At 35.2% G+C, this 26,398-nt stretch overlaps 1 protein-coding gene across 7 annotated transcripts in view; it reads right to left on the bottom strand.

Moving 5' to 3' along the window:
- The window catches only part of CNTLN (centlein), a 352,032-nt gene that overhangs the window by 110,668 nt on the left and 214,966 nt on the right, over window positions 1-26,398 (bottom strand). For all 7 annotated transcript variants that reach the window (XM_054519817.2, XM_024252705.3, XM_024252704.3 and 4 more), the window contains 2 exons: window positions 11,490-11,581; window positions 4,674-5,209 (listed from right to left, as the gene is read on the bottom strand). In XM_054519817.2, coding sequence (XP_054375792.2) covers window positions 4,674-5,209; window positions 11,490-11,581 — 628 coding nt within the window. The remainder of the gene's footprint in view (window positions 1-4,673; window positions 5,210-11,489; window positions 11,582-26,398) is intronic.

The raw sequence follows: 26,398 nt of genomic DNA on the forward strand, positions 1-26,398 counted from the left end.
TCTAGCACCTGCCATTTTTCCAATTCCTTCAACTATATTTTGGGAGGAGTATGTCCTGAACCCCATCAGTTGTTATCATCTGTTTACAAAAGGTGGTAATATGAGTGAATATGCTGCTTTATAAAATGGAAGGAAGATGGAAAGGGCTTTAGCACTAAGGTTGAAAACTTTAAAAGAATCAAAATGCCATATTCCTGAAGCAAAAAGAAAAAGAAAAGTCAAAGAGCATCGGTTTCTTGTAAAATAATTTTGAATGAGAATAAAATGCACTAGTAGGGAGAGACATGAAGTCAGACAGGCTAAATACATAGACTCATGAAAGTTTATGTTGTGTTTGGGAAATGTGACCAGGCAATTAAATAAATAACTTAATGATAAGAGAAAATAGAAGTAGAAAGTATGACTGTAGGGATGGAAAAAACTGATTTTCCCTCTAAGTTCTCATTTGAGACCCCTGTAACAAAAGACAGATTAACAAGTGAAAAACAAGTTTATTAACATGTGTATCACACATATAATACATGGGACTACGTGGAAGTGAGTAGCTCAAAGAGGTGGCTTAGAACTCCAGTTTATATAGCATCTTCAGCAAAGAACAACAACTATTTAAAGAAGTGGTAAGGGAAAGGAAAGGACTTGCGTCCCAAGGGGCAGCAAATTGTAGGAAGGCAAATATGTGGAAAACTAATGGTAGATGAAGGTTAGTTGGTAAAATGTGTTAACGTAGCTTCCTCTGGTGCTATCTCCAGGCTCATTAGGGACTCAAGTTATCTCCAGTGATTAGTTTTTATCCCTTTTTGGCAGAGAGAGAAGAAGGAATACCTTTGTAAATGTATGTACTGCTTTTAGCAGGAGATAAGAGAGCTTTTCTTGTAACTGCTTTTTCTGAACTGGCTTCAGTTTGAAATAATTCTCATACCAAAATTGCTTATTTTGGTATGGCACGTTTTGCAACCCTTTATAATGTCCTCAATAAATTCTTATTTCTCTGCTTCTGAAACCATGCCTCAAAGAGTTAAAGAAACCAATGATAAACAGAAATTCTTGAGTTTGCAGGCGGCAAATAAAAAAGAAACAACTTAATGAAACTCCCTCTGCTTATAAGATAAAAGAACTAGCTGCAATCAGTTGGAACCAATGTGTCTGACTGGAGTCTGCACAGAACGAGCTTGCTGATGTCACAGCCTGAAATTCCACTGCATGTTTCATACTATCCCAGAATTGCATATGCAACTTATGATAGCATGAAGAGATAACCACTCAAGGACTTTGCAGATCTCCCCTTTCCTTTCACCAATCACCTATTAATCTCAGAATTCCCCCTCCCCCCATCACTTTCTAAAAATACTGCTTTGAAGCCAGCCTGGGAGACAGATTTGAGCTTGACACTCCTGTCTCCTTGTGAGTCAATTTGCAATATAAAGCTTTTCTTTTCTCAAAAACCCAGTGTCACAGTATTGACTTCTAGCATAAGGCAACGAGCCCCTTTTATTCAATAACACTACAAACTTCACTTCTCTTTCTTTAATTTGCTTGGAATACTGAAATTCTATTTTTCTTCTTGAAGATATAAACAACTCCTCCTGATAAAACCCATCACTGAAAAGGCATGCTCTTGTAAATACTATTCAACTATGGGAAATAAATACTGATAAGGTGATAATCATACAATATAGTATTTTATATATACAAAATTATATATATACATACTTTTTTTTAATATCCAAGTAACTCTTATATTTTTGTCTATAAAAATCTAAAAGAAAGAATCTTCTGAAGTCCCTAAAGCTCTATTGCAAGAATTTCTAGCCGTTTGAGAATTCTTTGCAGCTGAGTGACTCTTGAAGGCATTCTGTCAGGCAGGAAATGTAACACTAATCACAGTGTAAAATTGAGTTTTACTGCTATATAACACAAATGGCAATCCTATATTTTAAGAGATATTGTATGATATGTCTCTCAAAGTATGTGACCTTGTGCACATGCACTAATGTCAGAGGTGTTTGAAACAGAGCAACTCCATCTTGAATAGGTGCTGGGTAAAATAGGGCTCAGATCTGCCGGGAGGCATTCCCAGTAAGTTAGGCAATCTAAGTCACAGGATGAGATAGGAGATCGGCACAAGATACAGGTCATAAAGACCTTGCTGATGAAACAGCCTGCAGTAAAGAAGCCAGCGAAAACCCACCAAAACCAAGACAGTGATCAGAGTGACCTCTGGTCATCCTTGCTGCTATTCTCTCACCAGTGCCATGACAGTTTACCAATGCCATGGCAACGTCAGGAAGTTACCCTATATGGTCTAAAAAGGGGAGGCATGAATAATCCACTCCTTGTTTAGCATATAGTCAGGAAATAACCATAAAAATGGGCAACCGCAGCCCTTGGGGACTGCTCTGCCTATGGAGTAGCCAGCCGTTCTTTTATTCCTTTACTTTCTTAGTAAATTTGCTTTCACTTTACTCTATGGACTTGCCTCAAATTCTTTCTTGCATGAGATCCAAGAACCCTCTCTTGGGGTCTGAATCGGGACCTCTTTCTGGAAACACTAATATGATAAAATTAAAAGAGTATATTAGTGAATTACCTATTGCTTATTTATTCATACATACATATTTGCACATAAGTAAATGGCACCACTTTATTTTGAATAGTGTGGCAGTACAAAGTGGTTAAGATAGAATTAGTAGCTAGCACTAGAATTTCCTTGAAGACATAGAGGAATAATAGAGGAATAATAAGATATGAAGATAATGCTTAGTGGGTGTGAAGTAAGTTTTTACCTCTAATTGCTATTGAGAGAAGGAAAGAAGAACCTCGGTAATAATGAAATGGGAATGCAGATTTGGTCCTTTGGCCTTTCCTTCATGAATATGTTTTTTGAGTTTCTTTAACTGCCTGAGGACAAGCGGCTTGAGTAGATGATGTTTAAAAACAGTGTTTTTCAAACTTGTCTGCACATTGGATTCAACAGGGAAACTTGAAAAAATACTTAGGCCTGTATCCCACTCCAAAGGTTATAATTTAATTCGTCTGGGGTATGACCTAACCTTTGGAATTTTTATAAAACCTCCAGGTGCTTCTAATATGTAAACAAGTTTGGGGACCACATTTTAAGGTAATTTTCAGTTCTATGTCTGTGATTAGGAAAAGTATCCGGAGGCATCCCAAATCTAAAACAGAATCACTATTAGGGATTTAAAAACAAAACAAAATAAAAAACTAGGGAAAATCAAGGACATATGTCATTATAAAACAAGGCAGAATTTTTAAAATTATGGCAAATTGGGCAATTTGTTAGCAATTATGACAACACTGAACTTCCCTACTGTCTAGATATAAAAAAGAGGTGTTCTATCATTCATTTGTCTTTGTGGTTTTGTTACAAGAAAGGGTCCTGATCCAGACCCCAAAAGAGGGTTCTTGGATCTTGCACAAGAAAGAATTCAGGGCGAGTCCACAGTGCAAAGTGAAAGCAAGTTTTTTAAGAAAGTAAAGGAATAAAAGAATGGCTACTCCATAGACAGAGTAGCCCTGAGGGGTGCTGGTTGCCCATTTTTATGGTTATTTCTTGACGATATGCTAAACTAGGGGTGTATTATTCATGCCTCCCTTTTTTAGACCACATAGGGTAACTTGCCGATGTTGCCATGGTATTTGTGTACTGTCATGGCACTGGTGCGAGTGTAGTAGTGAAGACAACCAGAGATCACTCTTGTGGCCACCTTGGTTTTGGTGGGTTTTGGCTGGCTCCTCTACCGTAACCTGTTTTATCAGCAAGGTCTTTATGACCTTTGTTTTGTACTGACCTCCTATCTCATCCTGTGACTTAGAATGCCTTAACCATCTGGAAATGCAGCCCAGTAGGTTTCAGCCTCATTTTACCCAGCTCCTATTTAAGATGGAGTTGCTCTGGTTCACACGCCTCCGACAGTTTTACTGATGTGTTTCAAGTGCATATATGAATGTATAGCCAGGGGTAAGAGAAAGAAGCATTATAGATTTTTAGTATCCTCCTATTGCTGTTCACTAGGGGTACATATCTTAAGACTAGGAACCTTTAGAGCTGTAACTTTAAAGAACTAATTTTTAACCACCATTCAATTAAAGTTAATACAATGACTTTGCATAATACATACATAAAATAATTAGTGAAGATGGTTCTTAATTTAAAGGATGTTAAACAGCTTGTAGACATCTGGTAACAAGTTGAAATGGGTCATTCAAAATTTATCTAACTAAATTAAGGGGGAAAATTGTTTCTCCTCCCAGGTTGGCATGTCACAAGATAACTAAACCGACTTAGTAGGCTTGCCTGGGAATCCTTAGCTGTCAGTGGTGAATATGCAAAGGGCCAGCAAATTAAATCAACCTGCCAAACTGTCAATTTCAAGCCTCATGACTGCATGAAAATAGCATCACTGGAAGAAATCAAGCATTGCCTTCTTTTGGGTTTCCTGGCACCTATTCAAATACTCATGCAGTTGTGGCTAATTTTGCATGCAAATTTCAGTCAATAAGCTCAGAACAAGACCTCCCAAGATATTTCAAAGGATCTGACAGTATTTTTTCTGAATACCAAATCGACAGTAGTTGAAATTCAATCTCCATTTGCTAGTGCTTTACATATGCACAGTGTCCCCACCACAGAGCTAAGTTAATGAGAGCCTTACCTGCTTTCACTCATATCCTCCCAGCCGTCCTTGCTGAGGTTCTCAAACACATTGCTCATAACCTTGATGGAGTGATTGAGAACAGTGTGGTGACGACCCACAGAGCAATTTTTCTTCGCGGCTTTAAATTTAACCTTGGTCATAGTTGTCTTACAATCATATCGTCCAGATCTCACTTCCGTGGTGGCCATCTCGGATTTAGCTTTGTCTGCTGACTGGTGTGATTTCTCCATTGGGTTGATCAGCTCTTCATTTTCATTTCTCAATGCATTAGCTTCTGCCACTTGTCTCCTCAGGGAAGTGACTTCTGTCTCCAGCTCACTGATTTTTACTTGAAGTTGAGTATTTTCTTTTTCTACATCTTTACTCCCCTTTATTATCTGTTCTAGCTCTTTTTCTCTGGTCTCTGTATCTTCTTGTTGCTGTTCTAAGAGGGATTTCAGAAAATCATTTTCTTTCATTAACTTTTTATTCCCTTCTTTTAATTTTCTCGACCTTTTCTCAAAAGATTTCAGCCGATTTTCCAACTCAGTGACCTAAAGGAAAGAGTTTATTCTTTTAAGAATCCAAAACCATAATCTACTATACTTTATTATCATTTCTAACTTATGAAATAAAAATTACATTTAGCACAAGGACAAAATAAATATAAAGTACTTAATTTCTAGATAATTATAAGGCAGTGCAGATGAATACATTCAAAAATGCAATAATATATCTGTTGAATAAAGGACAGATGGTAAAAGAAGGTAAAATTCTACACAGTGACAGAACTAAGTATGCCAATAAACTGCAGTGTCTTCTGAGATCATAAGTGCCTTGGCTATATATTCTATTCATTGTGGAAAAAATATTTCAGAGAAAAATAATATACACAAATGTCTAAAAGTAGATACATAAACTGTATTAATAAATAACTTTTTTTCAATATTCAACAATCATGAAAAAGGAATGACAATACAAAGTAATCTACTAAGGCTGCTTTTTTTCTAAATTAGAAAAATTTAATTTTAGTAGTCATGTGGTCCTCAGTTTATGTGATAAGGGAACAGTTTACCAAATAATAAAGTCTAACAATTTTAAATTATAATTATTTCAAGATTGCACATAAATTAAAATTTTCCCATTTATTTCAATAAACAATGCTTGTGTTGTAGGACATAGCAATGGTAACACACATTTCTTAATCTTAAGGAATTTCAAAATTATTTGAAAAGACCGACATTTGCATACATAAACCTAATAAAGGATAAAATCTAAGTATCATAAGTCTAAGCAATTAATTCTAATTCATAATTTCAAACATTTCATGCAGGAGCTGACTTACATTTAGATCTTATTAATAATAAGCATTATTGTTTGTAAAGTACATTTTACTATTTACAAAATAGTTTCAAAAACATGATCAACATGATCTCTTCTGACCATCTCAAAACGTGAGGTATGTAGAACCAACAATTATCTTTCCAGACAGGAAAGAGAGGTTCTGAAAACTTAAATTTCACAGAGGTAAACTTTTCTGGGATTCAACTGGGATCCAAATTCAGGATTTTGTGCCCCTCCCACTATTCAACAAGGCATATGAGAAAGAAAAATTACTCAGACATGTATGGAAAATGAACAAAGATTTGGAGTCAAGAAAAAACTGGAGACAAGCAAAACAATCTAAATGACTGAAAAAGTACATGAACTCATTTTTGCTTTTAAAACAAAATTCTTCAAAGAGAAACATGTTTGATATACTGACAACTCCAATGTTCTGAATACTTGTGTCCCTCACAAAATTCATATGTTGAAACCTGATCACTAGTTTGATGGCATGATGAGGTGGGGCCTTTGGAAGGTGATTGGATCATGAGGGTGGGGCCCTCATGAATGGGATTAGTGCTATTATAAGAGACCCCAGAAGCTAGCTAGCTCCTTAGACCATGTGAGGACACAGCAACAAGGCACCATCTATGAACCAGAAAGAGAGTCCTCACAAGACACTGAATCTCAGATCTTGGACACTTGGATCTTGGACAACAAATTTCTATTATTTATAATCCTCTCGGTTTTAGTATTTTTTATAGCCGACTGAAGAGACTAAGACAACAACCAATGATTCAAAATAATAATATTCCAGAAATATACAAGATAAAACATACATATTCTTAACACTTTCCAGTTTACTGAACTTTACTTATAATAGTGAGGATGTAAATTGTTTCCTAAACATGAATTTCAGTCATGTCTGATTTACACATCCTTCTATATTACCTTTTTTTTTTTTTAATGTTCAACCTCTTTCATTTAAATCAACATTAATTTACTAAGTGACTACACTATCCTGGGGCATGGGTATTTCTCAACACAGTATGAACAATCTCACCTAATTTTAATCACTTCTATTCCATGGTATGATATACTAACCTACTATTGGACCTATGTCCTTAAAGGACCTACTCATGACCTGGAATAAAGGTATCTGAAAAATTTTGTCTCAAACTATTGTAGACTTCTGCATATTTCTGTGAAAGAGATTGTATTGTTCCTTCTCAATGTAAACACTTTATTGGGGAGCTGATTAATATGACAAAAAATACAGTGTTCAAGAAAAAAATCTATGCCAGAATCCTTTTTACTTTTTCCAAATCACTCTACCTCTAAATTTTATTGGAGTTTTAATCACTGCCCAAATCAGCATACTTTTCATAAATACATTTTAAAATACTTTTGCATATTAGATTCCAAAGGTGAGTGAGTAAAATATACTCTATTTTTTAAATACATATTTGATGCAAGTAAGTAATTATACTTTCTTTGAGTCAAGATCTCACTTATTGCCCAGGCTGGAGTGCCATGGCTCGATCATGGTTTTTCAGCCTTGACCTCCTGGGCTCAAGTGATCCTCCCACCTTAGCCTCCCAAGGAGCTGGGACCAGAGGCATGCACCATCACACTTAGCTAATTTTTAATTTTTTGTAGAGATGGGGTCTCATTGTGTTGGCTTGATTGGTCCACATTTTTTTTAAACAGTGACTTTGGTGATACAAAAATATTAATAAGAAGCAGTGTGTTTTAGGGGAAATAGAATTTTGAATCAGGTCTATATCTCACTTCCAACTCTACTTGCTTTAGCTGGTAAAATATTTAAGTTATTTTACCTTTAGTTTCCTCATCTGTGAAATGAGGATAGTAATACCTACATCCTGCAGTTTTGTTGGGAGTATTAAATGTGATCATAAACCATAATTCCTGACAGACGGTAAGTAGTAAACAATTTATTATCATTATCATTATTACTGTTTCTATTATCATTCACCTTAACATCTACCTAATAAAACTGCTGTAACTAAAATATAATTACTTGTGCTGAATAGTCTGAATTAGCCATTAAATCAGCTGTATATTTCAATTAAATTATGTTATAAACAAATATAACAAATAAACATCTTAAATTTGAGATTCCAATTCTGGAAATTAGCATTTTTTTTCTGTTGAATGAAATCCATTTAAGTTTGAGGATTAAAATTCATTAAAATTTTACATACGTTGGGGCTCAGAATACAACACACCAAAGCATGCCACTTTGGCTTGCCAAGTACCTTGAATTGAAGGTCACTGGAAGTGCCTCAGAAGCAAGATCTCCTGCCCTCCTGTCACCCTCCCCTTTTTCTCCCCTAAAGTAAGTCATATCAAACATAATTCCTCTTCCCTAAGGCAGGTCATACTAACTAGAACTCCTCTCCCCAAAAGCAAGCCATAAAACCAAGACAGGTTACTTTCTCCCTTCTCAGTTCTCCCTTGAAGACTTTCATTCCAGAGGGGTCCTGTCCTATACCTGGGGAGGAAGGAAGTCTACACAGAGGGCAAGAAGAATCTGAGCAGAGAGGCCTTGCTTGGTTTGCCCCTCCTCAGCCTATTACCATAGACATACCCTTTTGTACAGATACATTTCTACATGGTTATCCTTTCTTTATCGAACCTAAGCACATAAATAGACAGTTTTCTCTGGGTCTTTGTTTTTGAAGCCTCCTGTGGCACATAAAACTTTGATTAAATAAATGTTATGTATTTCTCGTGTTAACCTGCCTTTTATTATAGGAGTGTCAACTGTGGCCCTTATGATGGGTGAGGAAAGATGCCACAACTTTCCACCCCTATATATATACCAATTGAAGATGTCTGTGGTTTTAAGGTCTGTTAACCTCCCAATATGAATGTATGTTTAATCATGAGAACTGGTCAAAATTATTTAAATTTAAAATGGAGGACAAATAACAAAACAGAGACACTACTTCTAAACATTTTGAAAAGGGAAAATCCATAGCACTTATTAAAGTGTTATTCAAGGTACACTCTGAAAAATTGTTAAACTGATTTAAATCCTTCAAAAATAGAAAAGTAAATTTTAATACATATTTGAGAATGAAAGTCTGGGGAGCTGTTAAAAGTATTCAATTTGTGGGTTATAATTCAGCTCAAGCCCATATTTTCTTATAGTACTGAACATTTAAAATAATATACCAAATAGATGGCTCTTTTCAGGCTGGGTGCGGTGGCTCATGCCTGTAATCCCAGCACTTTGGGAGGCTGAGACAGGCGGATTACTTGAACCCAGGAGGTCAAGACCAGCCTGGCCAACATGGTGAAACCTCATCTCTACAAAAAACACAAAAATTAGCCAGGCATAGTGGCGCACACCTGTAGTCCCAGTTACTTGGCAGACTGAGGCACGAGAATCACTTGAACCTGGGAGACGGAGGTTGCAGTGAGCCAACACTGCCCACTGTACTCCAGCCTGGGCGACAGAGCAAGACTCTGTCTCCAAAAAAAAAAAAAAAAAAAAAGAGGCTCTTTTCAAAACTGAAATAAAATGCCTGACATTATGAAGCTATGAAATGTGTATATTAGTTTGCTAGGTTTGCCATAATAAAGTATAACAGAGTAGGTGACTTAAACAACAGAAATTTACTTTCTCACATTCCTGGAGTCTAGAAGTCCAAGATCAAAGTGTCAGCAGGGTTGGTTTCTTCTGGGGCCTTTCTCCTTGGCTTGTAAATGGCTATCTTTTCCCTGTGTCTTCACATGGACTTCCCTCTGTATTTGTCTGTATTCTAATTTCCTTTTTTTAAATAAAGACACCAGTCATGTTGAATTAGGGCTCACCCTAATAGCCTTATTTTAACTTAATTACCTCTTTAAGGACCCTATCTCCAAATACAGCCACATTCTGAGATAATACAGCTTAGGACCCTTAATATATATAAATGTGGGGGACAGAACACAATTCTGCCAATAACAATGTGAAATGTTAATATATTAATTTCAAAATAATCTGCATGTTTCATTTCTACTATATACAAATATTGTTTTCATCTTATTACTATTTTTTAAATTTATTTTGAATGAGTTTCATATATAACCTTTTAAAATAATGAAACTCAAACATGAGGAATTAACTTGTGATTGATAAAACTACATTAGGTAAATATAAAAAATAGTATACTAACTTGACATACGGTACAATGAAAATAATTTATATTGGTTGTTCAGGTCTTAAAATGGATGTCTGGATCTACCATTGTAGCATTCATTTATGGCAGATGGAATGAAATAATGGCTTTCTTCAGGATTTCTACCCTAAGGCAAGAAATAGTAGCATAATATTACATATCCACAGATAGAAAAATTATATAAAACCTGGCAAATTAAAATATTGTTCTGAAAAAAAGATGATAAGCTAGTGTGAACTGTATGACATCCTAGCTGGTAGTGCACAGATTAATTCAATTAATCATTTTACCTAAAGATAAATGAATGTAAGCATTTCTAGTTCTCTGTGTTACTGTGTTAACTTGATATGTGTCATTCAGTAATAATGAGATGACAGCCTTTGTGACCTGACAAGTGTTAGAAGTATGAACAATCACATCATCTGCTGTAAATCACTAGATTTCCTACAAGTCAATTCAGAGATGCAACAAAATATAAGTAACTATGTTAATATTTTTGTTTATATATTTGTACATTTTCAGCATTATCTAAGTATTAAGGTTCTGTAAAAAACTAAAATCAATCTAATATAGCCAAATGACATCACTTACAAGAACAAACTATTTAAAGATTATTTTCTTTATAACAAAGTGTTAATAATTAGATCCACTTAATTGAACTTGATAACAATGTATTTATTTATAAAAATACAAATTAAGTATAAAATTATAAAGGTAAATATTAATATTTTAAAACAGTATTTTACTATTAATGATAGACATGTTATAATATGACTAAGGTTTACATGGATGATCTTATTAAAACATAAAATGCTGTACTAAATCATATTGGTATAAATTTTTATCTAAAATGAGATGAGTCACGTATATTTTCATGTTTAACATTAAAACTATAAACATATTACCATTTTACTGTGGTAAAACTATAACTGTGCTCAGTATTTTAGATCAAATGTTATAAATCTCTATATTTGTGGAAGTACAGCAGAGTCTTATTAAAATATTTTTTAAACTAAGTTATAACTAACAAGCACATATAGTCTACATTTCTATAATTTCTATTTTTTTCATTCACTCCATTTCACCTTTTGAAAATAATGTTAATCTACATCAATGGAAGCACAAGTGTTTACACATTTATTTCACTAACATTGATTTTTTTTTACCCCATTTTGGCAAGCCAATGATTTTGAATTATGAATTTAAATTAAGGATTCACACAAGGTTTACATTTATAAGCCCTCGTTTTAAAATATAATCCTTTATGTTAAAATTCAGATTTAACTTGCTCAGCTCAATATCTTAAAGATTAGACTACCTTCTGTAATGTCTGCTCCAACATTTCTTTTCCATTCTTCTCTGGAGTACTCCTCTTGACCTCATCATCTTCACCAGATCTAAAGAGCTGTTCTGGTAGAGAATAAATAATATATTATGATACCACATGTACTGCTGAAATACTGTCCTGTCATTTTAAGAAAAAGGGTTCTATGGTTTTTCAATTGTGAATAATCTAGGTTATTTTCTTGTCAAGTATTTGGCCAGTAACTAAACAACGACCCTTTTCAAGATTTTTAGCAACATAATTATGTATCTTTGTAGTGCCACCTTTTTTTTTTTTTTTTTTCAGTGTAAGATTTTTCAAAAGTACAATAGATCTTCAGGTTAACAATGCTACACTTTTATTCCTATTTTCATTCTTTTGCAGACTATTCCCGCTTTGCCTTAAAAGCAGAATTCGTTGCCTTTTTATCTACACAGTCACTACTAGTTTTGTTCTCTGGATCTTGTTCCCTGCCAGGAGGATCACAGTCATTGCTGAACAAAGCAAACAGTAACAGAATTAGGGTGGATTGAGATCGTAACACCCCCTACCACAACCTTTTTTTCAAGTGAAAGATCACGCACTGGGCAAGGTAAACCATACAAATCACTCTTCTAGAAATACTGTGACTTCATAACAAATAGAAAGCTAGGTATATGGGTGAGGTTATAGCTACAAATCATTCCTACACTAGCTATACATTTGACTACCAAAACCTTTTCAACCAAGCCAAAACCTACAAATAACTTAACGACCTTAAAGAAAAAACAAAGTCATAAAACTTCAGTTAATACTAAAATCAAAATATATCAAATCCTATAAATAACTTTTTTCTTATCAGATAAATTACTATGACAAATTTTACTAACATTTTCTTAGTGAATTAATTCTGGAATATAACATTTCTTAAGGAATAAAAAGGGGACAAAAAAGAATATATAAAACTAAAAGGATATATATCTGTGTTAACCTGAGATTATTTTGCTTTAAAGTATGCTTGGCTGCTGTAGGTCAGTGTAAAACTTTGATTTCTCAACAAAGGAAAAAGTAAACAATATTATTCTCTGTAGAGTAGAAATCCTCCTGGTATAAACAGTGACTAACAAGTTTGTTAGAGTGAATTAGGCATTTCTTTTGTCTTTGAAAAATGACATACCCAATTAAAACTTCTGTACTTATGAAATAAATAGAACAGTATCCTAAGGATAATAAAAGCTAGGATAGGTAGAATTTGCCACCTGGGGAATAAGTACCTCTACCTTGATAATAATCTATCAGTTCCCAAGTTTCTTCTTCTAGTCCCCTAACACCATGGTGCTGAATTCATTTACAACAATCTTTCAGCAGTATAGAAATAATATGCAAATAAAATTCATCCTTTCTAGTCATTTAAATATCTGTTATACTTCTGAGTGAAATATTTCATCTTAAAAATAATAGTTATATATTCAAAGAGCATGGGATGCCAACAATAGCTAAATACTTCCAATAAAATAAATGGTGAAGACTGATTTAAAAATGAATTTGTCTGCTGCTTGTTTGCTCCTGGATATGTGCAAGGTCCACTGGTAGATTGGCTAACCATGTTCACCTGTACTTATCTGCTGAAGTTTGTTTCTCCCCTTCACCGGTTTATATGGAACGCTCAAGAATCTAAGCTCATGCCATGGAAAGAAACAAGGATCCAATTTTCTGGCCCTTGATTCTCTTTCTCTTCAAGGATCTCAGGATTTGGATTTGGGAAATAAACCAAGAAGACTTAGTTAGAAATACACACTCCTATTTCTTTCCTATGGTAGATGTGAGCGTATGCTTCACTTTACTGGAGATTTATTTTCAATATTTTAGTTTTAAATGCTTTACTTTTACTAGTATAAACATTCATTCTAATTTATATTCTTTCTCAGGAGTTTCTTCTCTCCATTTTTTCTTTTTCTCATTAACTTTTAATTTTGCTTATTCAGAGTCATTTAAGAGCTTAGTATATTCTATTTTCTTTGTTTTTTCTTTTAATCCTCTTGGCTTAAATAATTAATATAAAGTTTTCTGCAATCTTTTACTTTGTATTCTCCTTTAAGATTCTTTCTTTTAATTAATTTAACAACTGATTTGAAAAATCTATTATCATTGTTTTTTCCCTGATTTTAATATGAAGTTTCATACACAAAGTTTCTTAAAGGTCTGTTTGTGATTATATCAATTTGAGGGATTAAGAAAGGAAAATAGTTATCAACTTATTGTATGGGCAATTTCCTAAAGAATATTGCTATTTTTATTTCACTTTTAGGAAAAGAAAATGAGAATCATAGTGGGTAGGTTTTACTTCAGAAGGTACTTGTGATACAATAAGAAACACATACAGTCGTTCCTGTTCCAGGGACCTTCGTGGGATACCTAAATCCAACCATGCTCAAGTCCCTGATGTAGCATTTGCAAATAACCTATGCACATCTTCCTGTATACTTTAAATAATCTCCATATTACTTATAATAACTAATACAATGTAAATGCTAAGTAAATATTGTTATACTACATTGTTTAGGGAATAACAAGATAAAAAGTCTATACATGTTCAATACAGATACAATTTTTTTTCAAATATTTTTGATCTGCAGTTGGTTGAATCCAGGGATATGGATACAGAGGGCCCACTGTATTTGGATTTTGTCCCCAATTCCTGAAACATAGTTTCTAAAAACTTTGGAATTTCTTGAGTAATAGGAGCATCCTTTGTTATTACAAGCAAAGCATAACAAGCTCCTTTCAACCATACCAGAGTTTATGCTTAATAAGATGATTCCTGGTGAGCCCCTAGATAGGTTCAAGATGAGGACTGGCTGCAAAAGGAGGCAACCATGTGATTAGATGGTTTTAACATCCAGCCCCACCACCAGGCCTCTGCAGAGGGGAGAGGAAATGGAGATTGAATTCCATCACCAATGGCCAATGATTGAATCAGTGATGGCTACTTAATGGAAGCTCCATAAAAAACTCTGTGGAGTTCGAAGAAATTCCAAGTTGGTGAACACATTGAGGTGCTGAAGGTGGCATGCTCAGACAGGACATGAAAGCTTCCTGTTCCTTCCTCCATACCACGAACTACGCAACTCTTCTATTTGGCTGTTCCTGACTTGTATCCTTTATAATAAACAAGCAATAGTAAATGGAAAACTCTTTTGAGCCATTCTAGCAAATTAACAAATCTGAGGAAGGGCTCCTGGGAACCCTCAATTTAAACTCAGTTGGTCAGAAATACAGGTGGAAACCTGGGACTTGTGACTGGGATCTAAAATGGAGGCAGTCCTGTGGGACACAGTCCTTAATCTGTAGGGTCTGCACTAATTCTAAGTAGTTAGAATGGAACTGAATTGCCCAATTGGAGTTTGGAGAAGCAATGAGTTAGTTGTTGGGTGGAAGAAAAAAACCTATATAATTGGTGTCAGAAGTATTGTGAGTAAAAATAACTCTGAACACTGTTTCAGATAAGTGAATTGGGGATAAATAGGCAATAATCAGCAAGACCTGCCAGGAAAAAGTTTTTGGTTTTTGTGTTAATTAAAAATTGTCTTAGGCAAAATAAAGTCAGATCAGCCAACTATAATTAGAACCCATCTCCTCTGAGAAGTAACCATAAGCCAATGAAAACTGAAGTCCCATTTCTGATTAATGAAATGGCAAGAAATAAATCCTGTTTCTGATGAGTAGGAGAGAATTTCAATCATTTGATATGACTGTTATACTTGGCACCTCTTTCTGGAGACCTAGACCATCCCCTTTGAGTTTACCTGGGCAGGAGGCCTGGGAAGAATCTATTCAATCAGTGAAAATTCAAAGACAATTAGCCCATTTTTGTTACCAGCCACAAATATTCTAAAAAGGAAGTTACCAGGACAATGTATCTTTTTCCAGGACAAGAGGTAGGAAAACAGAAGGATGAGTAGTTTTTTTTTCATTTTATTTATTGTAAATTACACCCAATAAATAGGCTTCCTTGCCTTAAAAATAAAATGTCTTTAACCTGGGGACTTGATGGACTCGATCCTATTAGCTCCCTGGATGAATGAGGGGAATTTGAACATGCTATCTTTAATTCCTCTAGCTAGCTTGAAAGCCACGTGTAACACCCTCTTTTTATTTTAAGCTATTCCTTAAGCCCACACTTTTAAAATATTTTGGACTGTTTATTTTCTACTTCCAAGTGCTTCATTATATTTTAATTTCGATCTTTATATTTAAATGAATTATCTTTGTGAAGTTTAACATTGTAATTGTGTTTCTGATTTCATATAAATTTCACGTTACAGGCCGGGCAAGGTGGCTCACGCCTGTAATCCCAGTACTTTGGGAGGCCGAGACAGGCGGATCACGAGGTCAGGAGATCGAGATCATCCTGGCTAACACGGTGAAATCCCATCTCTACTAAAAATACAAAAAAATTAGCCGGGCATGGTGGCAGGCGCCTGTAGTCCCAGCTACTCGGGAGGCTGAGGCAGGAGAATGGCGTGAACCCAGGAGGCAGAGCTTGCAGTGGGCCAAGATTGCGCCACTGCACTCCAGCCTGGGTGACAGAACAAGGCTCCATCTCAAAAAAAAAAAAGAAAAATTCATGTTACGATTACTTCTTGCAATTAACTTCTGTTTCAATTTACTTTAATATTTCTCTATATTCTTAATACTCCTTTGGCTTGTTTTAAAAATATTTTTTTTTAATTTTAAAATTCCCATTTTCTTTTTAAGACAGGGTCCTGCTGTATCACCCAGGCTGGAATGCAGTGCGCGATCTCGGCTTGCTGTAACCTCCGCCTCCAGGGATCAAGTGATCCTCCAGCCTCAGCGCCCCAAGTAGCTGGGAGTACAAGTGTGTGCCACCACACCCAACTTTTTTTTCTTTTTTTTTGGTAGAGACAGGGTTGCCCAGGCTGGTCTCGAATTCCTGGATTCAAACGATTCACCTGCCTCAGCCTCTCAAAATCTTGGGATTACAGTGTGAGCCACAGTGCCATGTTGGTAACAACTACAAAGAAGCATGACTTTAAGCGTAACAGAAGCAACCAAAAACTGTGTATAAATCATTTATATAGATATATTTGTGTGTGTATATACATATACATACAATGCGTATGTTTTATATAATATTTTATATATATATATATATGTTGAGGGTACAAAAAAAGAGAACAGAAAAAGGCTTTAGATAGGAGGTCACACCCCAGTTCTATTGTTAAAGATGAGGAGGTCTTTTCTACATGGAACCGAGAAGAAAGGAATACAGTACTGTGTACACTGGTCTAGAGGTATTACATGCTAAAGCACTTTTGGGGTTTTATTTTGCTGATTATTCAGTTCCAGGGAGGAAAAAATAATGCTAAACATATGAAAGATAAGGCTGATGAGGTAGGCAGGGGCTAATTTTCAGTGGGATAAACGAATTTGGGATTTATTTTGTTATTAGCAGGAAGTCACTAAATAAGAGAATAAGATCAGAAATATTAACACACCAAGAATAGGGCTGGAAGGAATGCCCTTATGCTAGATTGGATAGCAATTATAAGTAGTATAAAACGAAACTGCAGTCTGACCTTCCTTTATTTATAAAATATACTGCATGGGTTTTAGAACAATTTTTGTTATTCTCCTTAAATGTTTAGGTACTAGGTATATGCTCAATAGATTAATGACTGTGCATTAAATTATGGTCACAAAGAATTAGTTAACATTAATCATTCCAAGAAGTAAATATTTTAACATTTTTATTGTTGTTGAAAAGTTTTTGGCTTTATTGGAGAAAACCTGAATATGCCTAAAAGGTTTTCCCTTTTGTTCCCAAGATGTTCCCTTGATTTGGCTCTAAGTTAAAGTAGGATGACCATTTCCGAAGGCTTGATTGTTTTGGTCATGTTCTTTTTGGTATGTATCCAACACAATCTGTTCTTAATAGTAAGTAAACTTGAGTTACTTGCCAGAAATCTGGAACTTAAATTGTATGCTGCCCAGCTATTATGAAAGTCTGTGCTTTTTAAAATTAATATTTAATAAGGACAATCTGAAATTTGCAATCCATTTACTCCATTCTAGATGCTTTATTTCTGGATTGGGTCAGACTATCTAGAAATCCATATGCTCGCAACACATACTAACAGCTCCAGCAAACTTTTGCTCACTGGCTTATGATTTTATATCATACTATGGTAGATTATTACTCAGCAAATGCTTACTCTTTTCATGGATACCTTCATGGATGCAGTACAGATCCCTGCTCCATTAATGTTGAGTTTGGCCATGTGATTTGCTTGGACTAAGGAAACATGGGTATAAATGAGCCTAGAACTCAAGGAAGTGTATGCTTCTGATCACCCCTTGGAAATTTCCAACATCCACCTTGAAAAGAACATGTTCAGGTAGTCACTGCCCCTTCAGCCTGGGACTGGGATTAAGAAATATGGAGCAGACCTAAATCCAATATTGCCTCAAGGTGACGCACTCCAGCCAACCAACAGACCTGCAGCCTGCAGCACAGTTATCCCAGCTGATAGACTCATGAGCAAGAAATAAATGTTTATTACTGCATGCTAGTGAGACTTTGTGGTTGTTTATTCTGCAGCAAAAGCTGATGGGATACAGAAATTGGTAATTTTAAGTGGGGTGCTGCTATGATAAAAGACTAAATTATGTGGCAGTGATTTTGGGACTGGGTGGTGGGTGGCAAAATATATGTTACAGGATGCTGAGAAAATGGTGACCCAAGTTATGTAGTTACAAAACATTTGGAAAACTGCCAGCTGGTATAACCTGGAAGGCAAAAAATGTACCTAATAACTTAATAAATTTTATACTGAGTGCGGAGGTGTCAGTGCAGAATGCTGATAGTATGAGTTTGGTTATTGCTGGCTGCACTTGACTAGCCACTCTAAGAAAGATCCGAGCTCAGAAAGGCACTGGCCATTGAAATATGGGACGTGTATAATTTCCAGTACTTTTAGAGTTGGAAAATGAAATTGTTTGTCACCATATCAAAGGAGTGGACACTAAATCACCGGCAGCATAAAGGCCAAATCTCAGATGTTGACATTAAAACATGGCTCAGGATTTGGCTGTCATGCCTGTTGCTAATAATTTCTGAAAGGAATAATGCAAGGCCTTGTCTTCACACCAGAAGACAGTGGAGTAATTAACTGCTAAAGAAAAAAATATCTGTCAATGTAGCATTCTATACTTATTCAAAATACCTTTCAAAATGAAGAAAAATAGGGATATTTTCAGGTGTATGACAGCTGAAAGAATTTCACTACCAGCAGATGTGCACTCTAAGAAATATTAAAGAAGTCCTTCAGGCAGAAAGAAGATAACACCAGATGGAAATATGGATCTACAGAAAGGAATGAAGAGCAGCAGAAATAGTTCTCAGCAAAAAACACTGAGAACTACCAGGCCTGGTTAGATCCAACACACTCTGCTGAAGCCAGACAACAACTTGAAACCCTGGGTCACCCCTTCTACAATAGAAAACACTCTGTAGTTGGCGGAGCAAAGTGTACATTTAATAAAATACAGATTTTGAATCCAAATTGAAAAAGAAAAACCACAAAGGAAGAAAAGAACTTACCAAAAACCTGAATTTAATAAAATACAAGCTCAGAAAAGAAATAATAAAACATCCAAAAATAAAATAAAGTAAGAATTTGAAGAATTGAGACAATAAATTGAAAACAACAACAATAACAAAGAACATTATTACAGATTAAATAGAAATGTAAGAAAGAACAAAACAAGGCCAGGCGCGGTGGCTCCCACCTGTAATCCCAGCACTTTGGGAGGTCAAGGCAGGTGGATCACGAGATCAGGAGATCGAGATCATCCTGGCCAACATGGTGAAACCCCATCTCTACTAAAAAAATACAAAAATTAGCTGGGCATGGTGGTACATGCCTGTAATCCTAGCTACCTGGGAGACTGAGGCAGGAGAATTGCTTGAACCAGGGAGTCGGAGGTTGCAATGAGCCAAGATTGTGCCACTGCATTCCAGCCTGGTGACAGAACAAGACTCCGTCTCAAAAAAAGAACAAAAGAAAGATAAAACATGGCTAAAAATTGAACTACTGATGAAGGAAAGTCTTGAGATAAACTGAATGCAGAAGAAAAAGACAAAAGATTAAAGAATTGTTAAGAAAATAGATTTGAAGGCTGGACAAAAAATAATCTAACATAAAGACAACTTCCTTGATTTAGAGTATAAAAAGTGGAATAGAACAGTATGCAAAAATATATGCAAAAGAGAAATCCTTGGAACAAAGTAATATTTTAATTGACAAATAATAAATGCATAGGTATTTCAGGAAAATGTGATCTAGAACAAATTACATTGACATATTCTATTTAAGTTTTTGAATATCAAGTTGAAAAAAGTAAATTTTCAGGCATCCACTTAGCAAAGGCAAGTCACATCCACAGCAGGGGGTGATACAGGGGAGGTTGGGGAATTCAGACACCTCTCTGTAACACATCCTCATAGCAACCACTGATTCTATAAATGAGTAACATCTACAAAGTTCTGAGGAAAAAAGGGTATAACCCAATAAAATTATACCCAGCCCATTTAATCCTTGTTGAATTATATTTTCAAACATCTAGGTTCTTACAAATATGGCTACTTTCATTCCTTCTTGAAAAAATGCTTTTTTTTTTTTTTTTTTTGACACATCGTCTTGCTCTTTCACCCAGGCTGGAGTGAAGTAGCGCCCAGGCTGCAGTGCAATGACGCAATCTTGGCTCACTGCAACCTCTGCCCCCTGGGTTCAAGGGATTATCCTGTCTCAGCCTACCAGGTAGCTGGGATTACAGGCATGCACCACTACGCCCAGCTAGTTTTTGTATTTTTAGTAGACAGTTTTGCCATGTTGGCCAGGCTGGTCTCAAACTCCTGACCTCAGGTGATCCACCTGCCTCGACCTGCAAAGTGCTAGGATTACAGGCGTGAGCCACCACGCCTGGTAATACTTTGAATTTTATCTGGCTAACCAAGAAACATACAAAAATAAAGAATTCATAAATAGAAAAGCCATGGCTTTTAAAAATGTGATGAGTACTGAATTCGTTATATAGAGAGACAAGACTTTAAAGCTGAGGAAATTATTCTTGTAATATATAAACTTACAGACTTTGGTAAAATTTTTAAAAAGAAATGTAATGAACAAAATTCAAGATGTGGAGGAAACAAAAAACTTTTACAAAAAAGTTTTGTAAAAATGCTGGGTTTTCCATCTGGCGTAGCAAGGTGTTAATTTCTTTTTGTAATCTTTTTTTTAATTTTAAAGAAATTAATTCTTCTGAAGCAGAGAAAACATTTATTTAAAGTTTACAGCTCATTTACCTTTACTTCTGTTTCTCTTCATTTAGTTGGCTCCAAATAAATATAATAAATGTAAATCTCTTTTTCAAAAATATGACACTCTTTTTAGATAATTAGTCTACCCATCAAGCCTTCTCCGTATCTGGCCATTAAGAGATGGTTATGGCTGGGTACGGTGGCTCACGCCTGTAATCCCAGCACTTTGGGAGGCCGAGGTGGGCGGATTATGAGGTCAGGAGATCGAGACCATCCTGGCTAACATGGTGAAACCCCGTCTCTACTAAAAATACAAAAAATTAGCCAGGCGAGGTGGTGGGCGCCTGCAGTCCCAGCTACTTGGGAGGATGAGGCAGGAGAATAGTGTGAACCCGGGAAGCGGAGCTTGCAGTGAGCCGAGATCGCGCCACTGCACTCCAGCCTCAGGGACAGAGCGAGACTCCGTCTCAACAAAATAATTTTTTTTAATTTAAAAAAAGAAAAAGAAAAAAAAGAGATGGTTATATGATAATATTAAAAATTTTTATCTCTAACTTGTTGTGAACTAGTTTTTTCTTTGCTTTCTTCTTTTTATTCTTTCTTACTGCTCGAATATAAGTATGTATAATTTTTCAAAAAACCATAAAGTCATTAATTTTGAAAAGTAAACCAAGGATAAAGTCTTAGCAAACCCTAATTATTAAGAAGTAAATGAAAAAATGTTCCACTGAAAGATACAGGAAGATAACAACAAGAGTAGGACATACAATGAGACAATGTGATTCAGAAACTGATAAAGAGATAAGCTTGAAATACGATGAAAATTAAAGTTGTTAAATGGAGGGGTTCAAATATTGGCCTTAACAAGTCACCAGTAACCTGAGTGCGAGCACTGGAGCAACAAGAGTAACTGGGACAAAAGCCAAGTGAAGGGTATATGAAAACTAATTATTAAGTATAAATTGTCAAAACCTAAAAGTACAGTGGTTAGAATGTAGCAGGTTAAACAATAAAAAATCCTGTCATATCAACCTTTAATTTTTCTAATGAGGTACTGAAGTTATATATGAAATATAGTTATCTTGGCTTTAATAAAGAGATAATCCTCTTGCAATTTGAGCAGTGAGACATTCCCCGTTACTGGTCATATTTAAGCTAGCTGTCAGGGAGGTTGCAGATCTGAAGATCTCCAAGTTTCCTTCTAACTCTAAGATTTTGATTCCAGGAAAAAAAATGAGAACTAAATAATTTCCCAAAAAATGTAATGCCTAACCAAAATATTAACAAATTATTGATATTGAGCATAACGCTATAGTACCTACAAAACTGTAAACAAACAAAACTAGGAAAACTTTATCAATGAATAATAAAAATGAGTATCATTTATCCTTATAAAATAATCTCCAGAATTTTTGTGTGTGGGTACACAGTAGATGTATCTATAGGGTAGATGACATGTGATACACACAGGCAATGCATAATGATCATATCAGGGTAAACGGGGCATCCATCACCTCAAGCACTTAACTTTTACATTACAAACCATCCAACAATTAAATTATTTTTTAATACAGTCACCCTGTCATGCTAGCAAACACCAGGTCTTATTTGTTCTTTCCAACTATTTTTTTTGTAATCCATTAATTATTCCCACTTCCTCCAACTACCCTTCCCAGGCTCTGGTGACCATCCTTCTACTCTCTAGCTCCATGAGTTCAATTGTTTTAATTTTTAGCTCCCACCAATAAGTGAGAACATGTGAAGTCTGTCTTTCTGTACCTGGCTTATTTCACTTAACACAATGACCTCCAATTTCATCCATGTTGTTGCAAATGACAAAATTTCAATTCTTTTATGGCTGAATAGTACACCATTGTGTGTATGTACCACATTCATTTTATCCATTCGTCTGTTGATGAACATTTGGGTTGCTTCCAAATTGTGGCTATTATGAATAATGCTGCAATAAACATGGGAATGCAGATATCTCTTCAATATACTGATTTCCTTTCTTTTGGGTATATACCTAGCAGTGTGATAGCTAGATCATATCACAGCTCTACTTCCATTTTTTTTTTTTTTCCTGAGATGGAGTCTCACTTCTGTCACCCAGGTTGGAGTGCAATGGCACAATCTCGGCTCACTGCAACCTCCAACTCCTGGTTCAAGGGATGCTCTTGTCTCAGCCTCCCAAGTAACTGGGATTACAGGTGTGTGTGCCACCACACCCCTCTCATTTTGTATTTTTAGGAGACACAGAGTTTCACCATGTTGGCCAGGCTGGCCTCAAACTCCTGACCTCAAGCGATCCACCCACCTCAGCCTTCCAAAGTGTGGGATTATAGGTATAAGCCACTGTACCCAGCCTATTTCTAATTGTTTGAGTCAATTCCAAACTGTTCTCCATAGTAGTTGTACTAATTTACATTCCTACCAACAATGTATGAGAGTTCCCTTTTTACCCACTCCCCAGCATTTGTTATTGCCCGTCTTGTGGACAAGAGCCATTGAGCCATTCAGGCTGGGATGAGATGATATTTCATTTTAGTTTTGATTTGTATTCTCTGATGATCAATAATGTTCAGCATTTTCATATATCTATTTGCAAATGGTATGTCTTCTTTTGAGAAATGTCTACTCATAGCTTTGGCCCATTTTTTAATTGGATTATTAAATTTTTTCCTACAGAGAAGTTTTTAGCTGCTTATATATTCTGGTTATTAATCCCTTGTTAGATGGGTAGTTTGCAAATATTGTCTCCCACTCTGTGGGTTGTCTCTTTGATTTGTTGATTGTTCCCTTGCTGTCCAGAAGCTTTTTAGCTTGATGTAATCCCATGTGTCCATTTCTGCTTTGGTTGCCTGTGCTTGTAGGATATTACTCAAAAGATCCTTGCTCAGTCCAACATCTTGGAGACTTTCCCCAATGTTTTCTTTTAGTAGTTTCATAGTTTGAGGTCTGAGATTTAAGTATTTAATCCATTGTGTTTGATTTTTGTATATGGCAAGAGATAGGGGACTAGTTTCATTCTTACACATATGAATATCTAGTTTTCCCAGCAGTATTTATTGAAGAGACTGTCCTTTTCCCAATGTATGTTCTTGGCAACTCTGTCAACAATTAGTTTATATGGAGGTATGAATATATTTCTGGGTTGTCTGTTAGGTTCCATTGGTCTATGTGTCAATTTTCATGCTGTTTTAGTCACTGTAGCTTTATAGTACAATTTAATCTAAGAAATGTGATTCCTCTAGTTTTGTTCTTTTTGCTTACAATAGCTTTGGCTATTCTGGGTCTCTTTTATTCTATATAAATTTTAGGATTGTTTTTTCTGTTTCTGTGAAGAATGTCATTGGTATTTTTATAGGGCTTGCATTAAATCTGTAGATTGCTTTAGGTAATATGGTCATTTTAACAATATTGGTTTTTACAATCCATTAAGAGGTGATGTCTTTCCATTTTTTGTGTATCCTCTTCAATTTCTTTCATCAATATTCTATAGTTTTTATTGTAGGAAGATTCTTCACTTCTCTGGTTAAATCCTAGGTACTGACTTTTAGGTGTAGCTGCTGTAAATGGAACTAGCTTTCTTGATTTCTTTTTCGGATTGTTTGCTGTTGGCATATAGAAATTATACTGATTTTTGTATGTTGATTTTGTAACCTCCAATTTTACTGAATTTGTTTATCCTTTCTAATAGTTTTTTTATGGAATCTTAAGTTTTTCCAAATACAAAATCATATCATTGGCAAATAAAGATAATTTGACTTCTTCCTAATTTGGATGCCCTTTCTTTCTTTCTCTTGTGTGACTGCCCTAACTAGGACATCCAGTACAATGTTGAATAACAGCGGTGAAAATAGGCATCATGGTCATGTTCCAAATTTTCAAGGAAAAGCTTTCAGTTTTTCCTGATTCAATATGATACCAGCTATAGCTCTGTCCTATATGCCTTTTATTATTCTGATGTATGTTTGTTCCAATAAAATCAGTTTTTTGAGAGATTTTCTCATGAAAGAATGTTGAATTTTACTGAACGCTTTTTCAGGACTAAGTAAAATGATCCTATGGTTTTTGTCCTTCATTCTGTTGATAATATGTATCACATTGATTAATGTCCAAATGTTGAACCATCCTTGCAACCCTTGGATAAATCCCACTTGGTCATGATGACTAATTTTTTAATGTGTTGTTGAATTCAGCTTGCTAGTATCTTGCAGAGGTTTTTTTTGCATCAATGTTCATCAGGGATATTGAACTATAGTTTCCTTTTTTTGATGTGTCTTTGTCTGGGTTTGGTATCAAGGTAATACTTGCCTTGTAGAATGAGTTTGAAAGTATTCCCTCCTCTTCTACCTTTTGGAATAGTTTGAGTAGGATTGGAATTAGTTCTTCTTTAAATGTCTGGTAGAGTTCAGCAGTGAAGTCACCAGGTCCTGGTTGTTTCTTTGCTGGGAGGCTCTGTATTATGGCATCAATCTCTTTACTTATTATTGTTCTGTTCAGGTTTTGGATTTCTTCATGGTTCAATAATCTTAGTAGGTTGTATAAGAATGTATCCATTTCGTCTAGATTTTCCAATTTATTGGCATATAGCTGATATGTATTTGGCATATAGTTGATGATAGTAGCCACTAACAATGCTTTAAATTTCTGCAGTATCTGTTGTAATGTCTACTTTTTCACATCTGATATTTATTTGTGTTCTCTTTTTCTTAGTCTGGTTAAAGGTTTGTAAATTTTGGTTAGCTTTTTGATAAGCCAACTTTTTGTTTTAATGATTTTTTCATATTGTTTTATTCATTTTAATTTTATTTATCTTGCTCTGATCTTTATTACTTCTTTTACTAATTTTGGGTTTGATTAGCTCTAGCTTTTCTAGCTCTTCAAGATGCATCATTAAGTTATTTGAAATTTTTCTTCTTCTTTGATGTAGGCATTTATAGCTATAAACTTCCCTCTTAGTATTGCTTTTGCTGTATCCCATAGGTTCCAGTATGTTGTTCTTCCATTATCATTTGTTTCAAGAAATTTTTAAATTTCCTCCTCAATTTCTTCATTGACACACGGGTCATTCAGGAGCACACTGTTTAATTTCCATATGTCTGCAGAGCTTCCAAAATTTTTCATGTTACTGATTACTAGTGCTATTCCATTGTTGTCAGGGAAGATGCTTGATATTATTTCAATTTTTTTGAATGTTTTAAGACTTGTTTTGTGGCCTAACACACAGTCCGTCCTCGAGAATGATCGATGTGCTGGGGAGAAGCATGTGTATTCTGCAGCCATTGGATGAAATGTTCTGTAAATATTAGCTCCATTTGGTCTACAGTACAAATTAATTCCAATGTTTCTTTGTTGATTTTCTGTCTGGAAGATCTGTCCAATGCTGAAAGTGGGATACTAAAGCCTCCAGCTATCATTGAATTAGGGTCTATATTTCTCTTTAGCTCTAATAATATTTGCTTTATATATCTGGGTACTACAGTGTTGGGTGAATATATATTTACAACTATGATATCCTCTTACTAAATTGACACCTTTATCATTATATAATGACCTTTGTCTCTTACAGTTTTTG

The sequence above is a fragment of the Pongo abelii genome, chromosome 13 (genome assembly GCF_028885655.2).
Source record: "Pongo abelii isolate AG06213 chromosome 13, NHGRI_mPonAbe1-v2.0_pri, whole genome shotgun sequence".
Taxonomy (NCBI): domain Eukaryota; kingdom Metazoa; phylum Chordata; class Mammalia; order Primates; family Hominidae; genus Pongo; species Pongo abelii.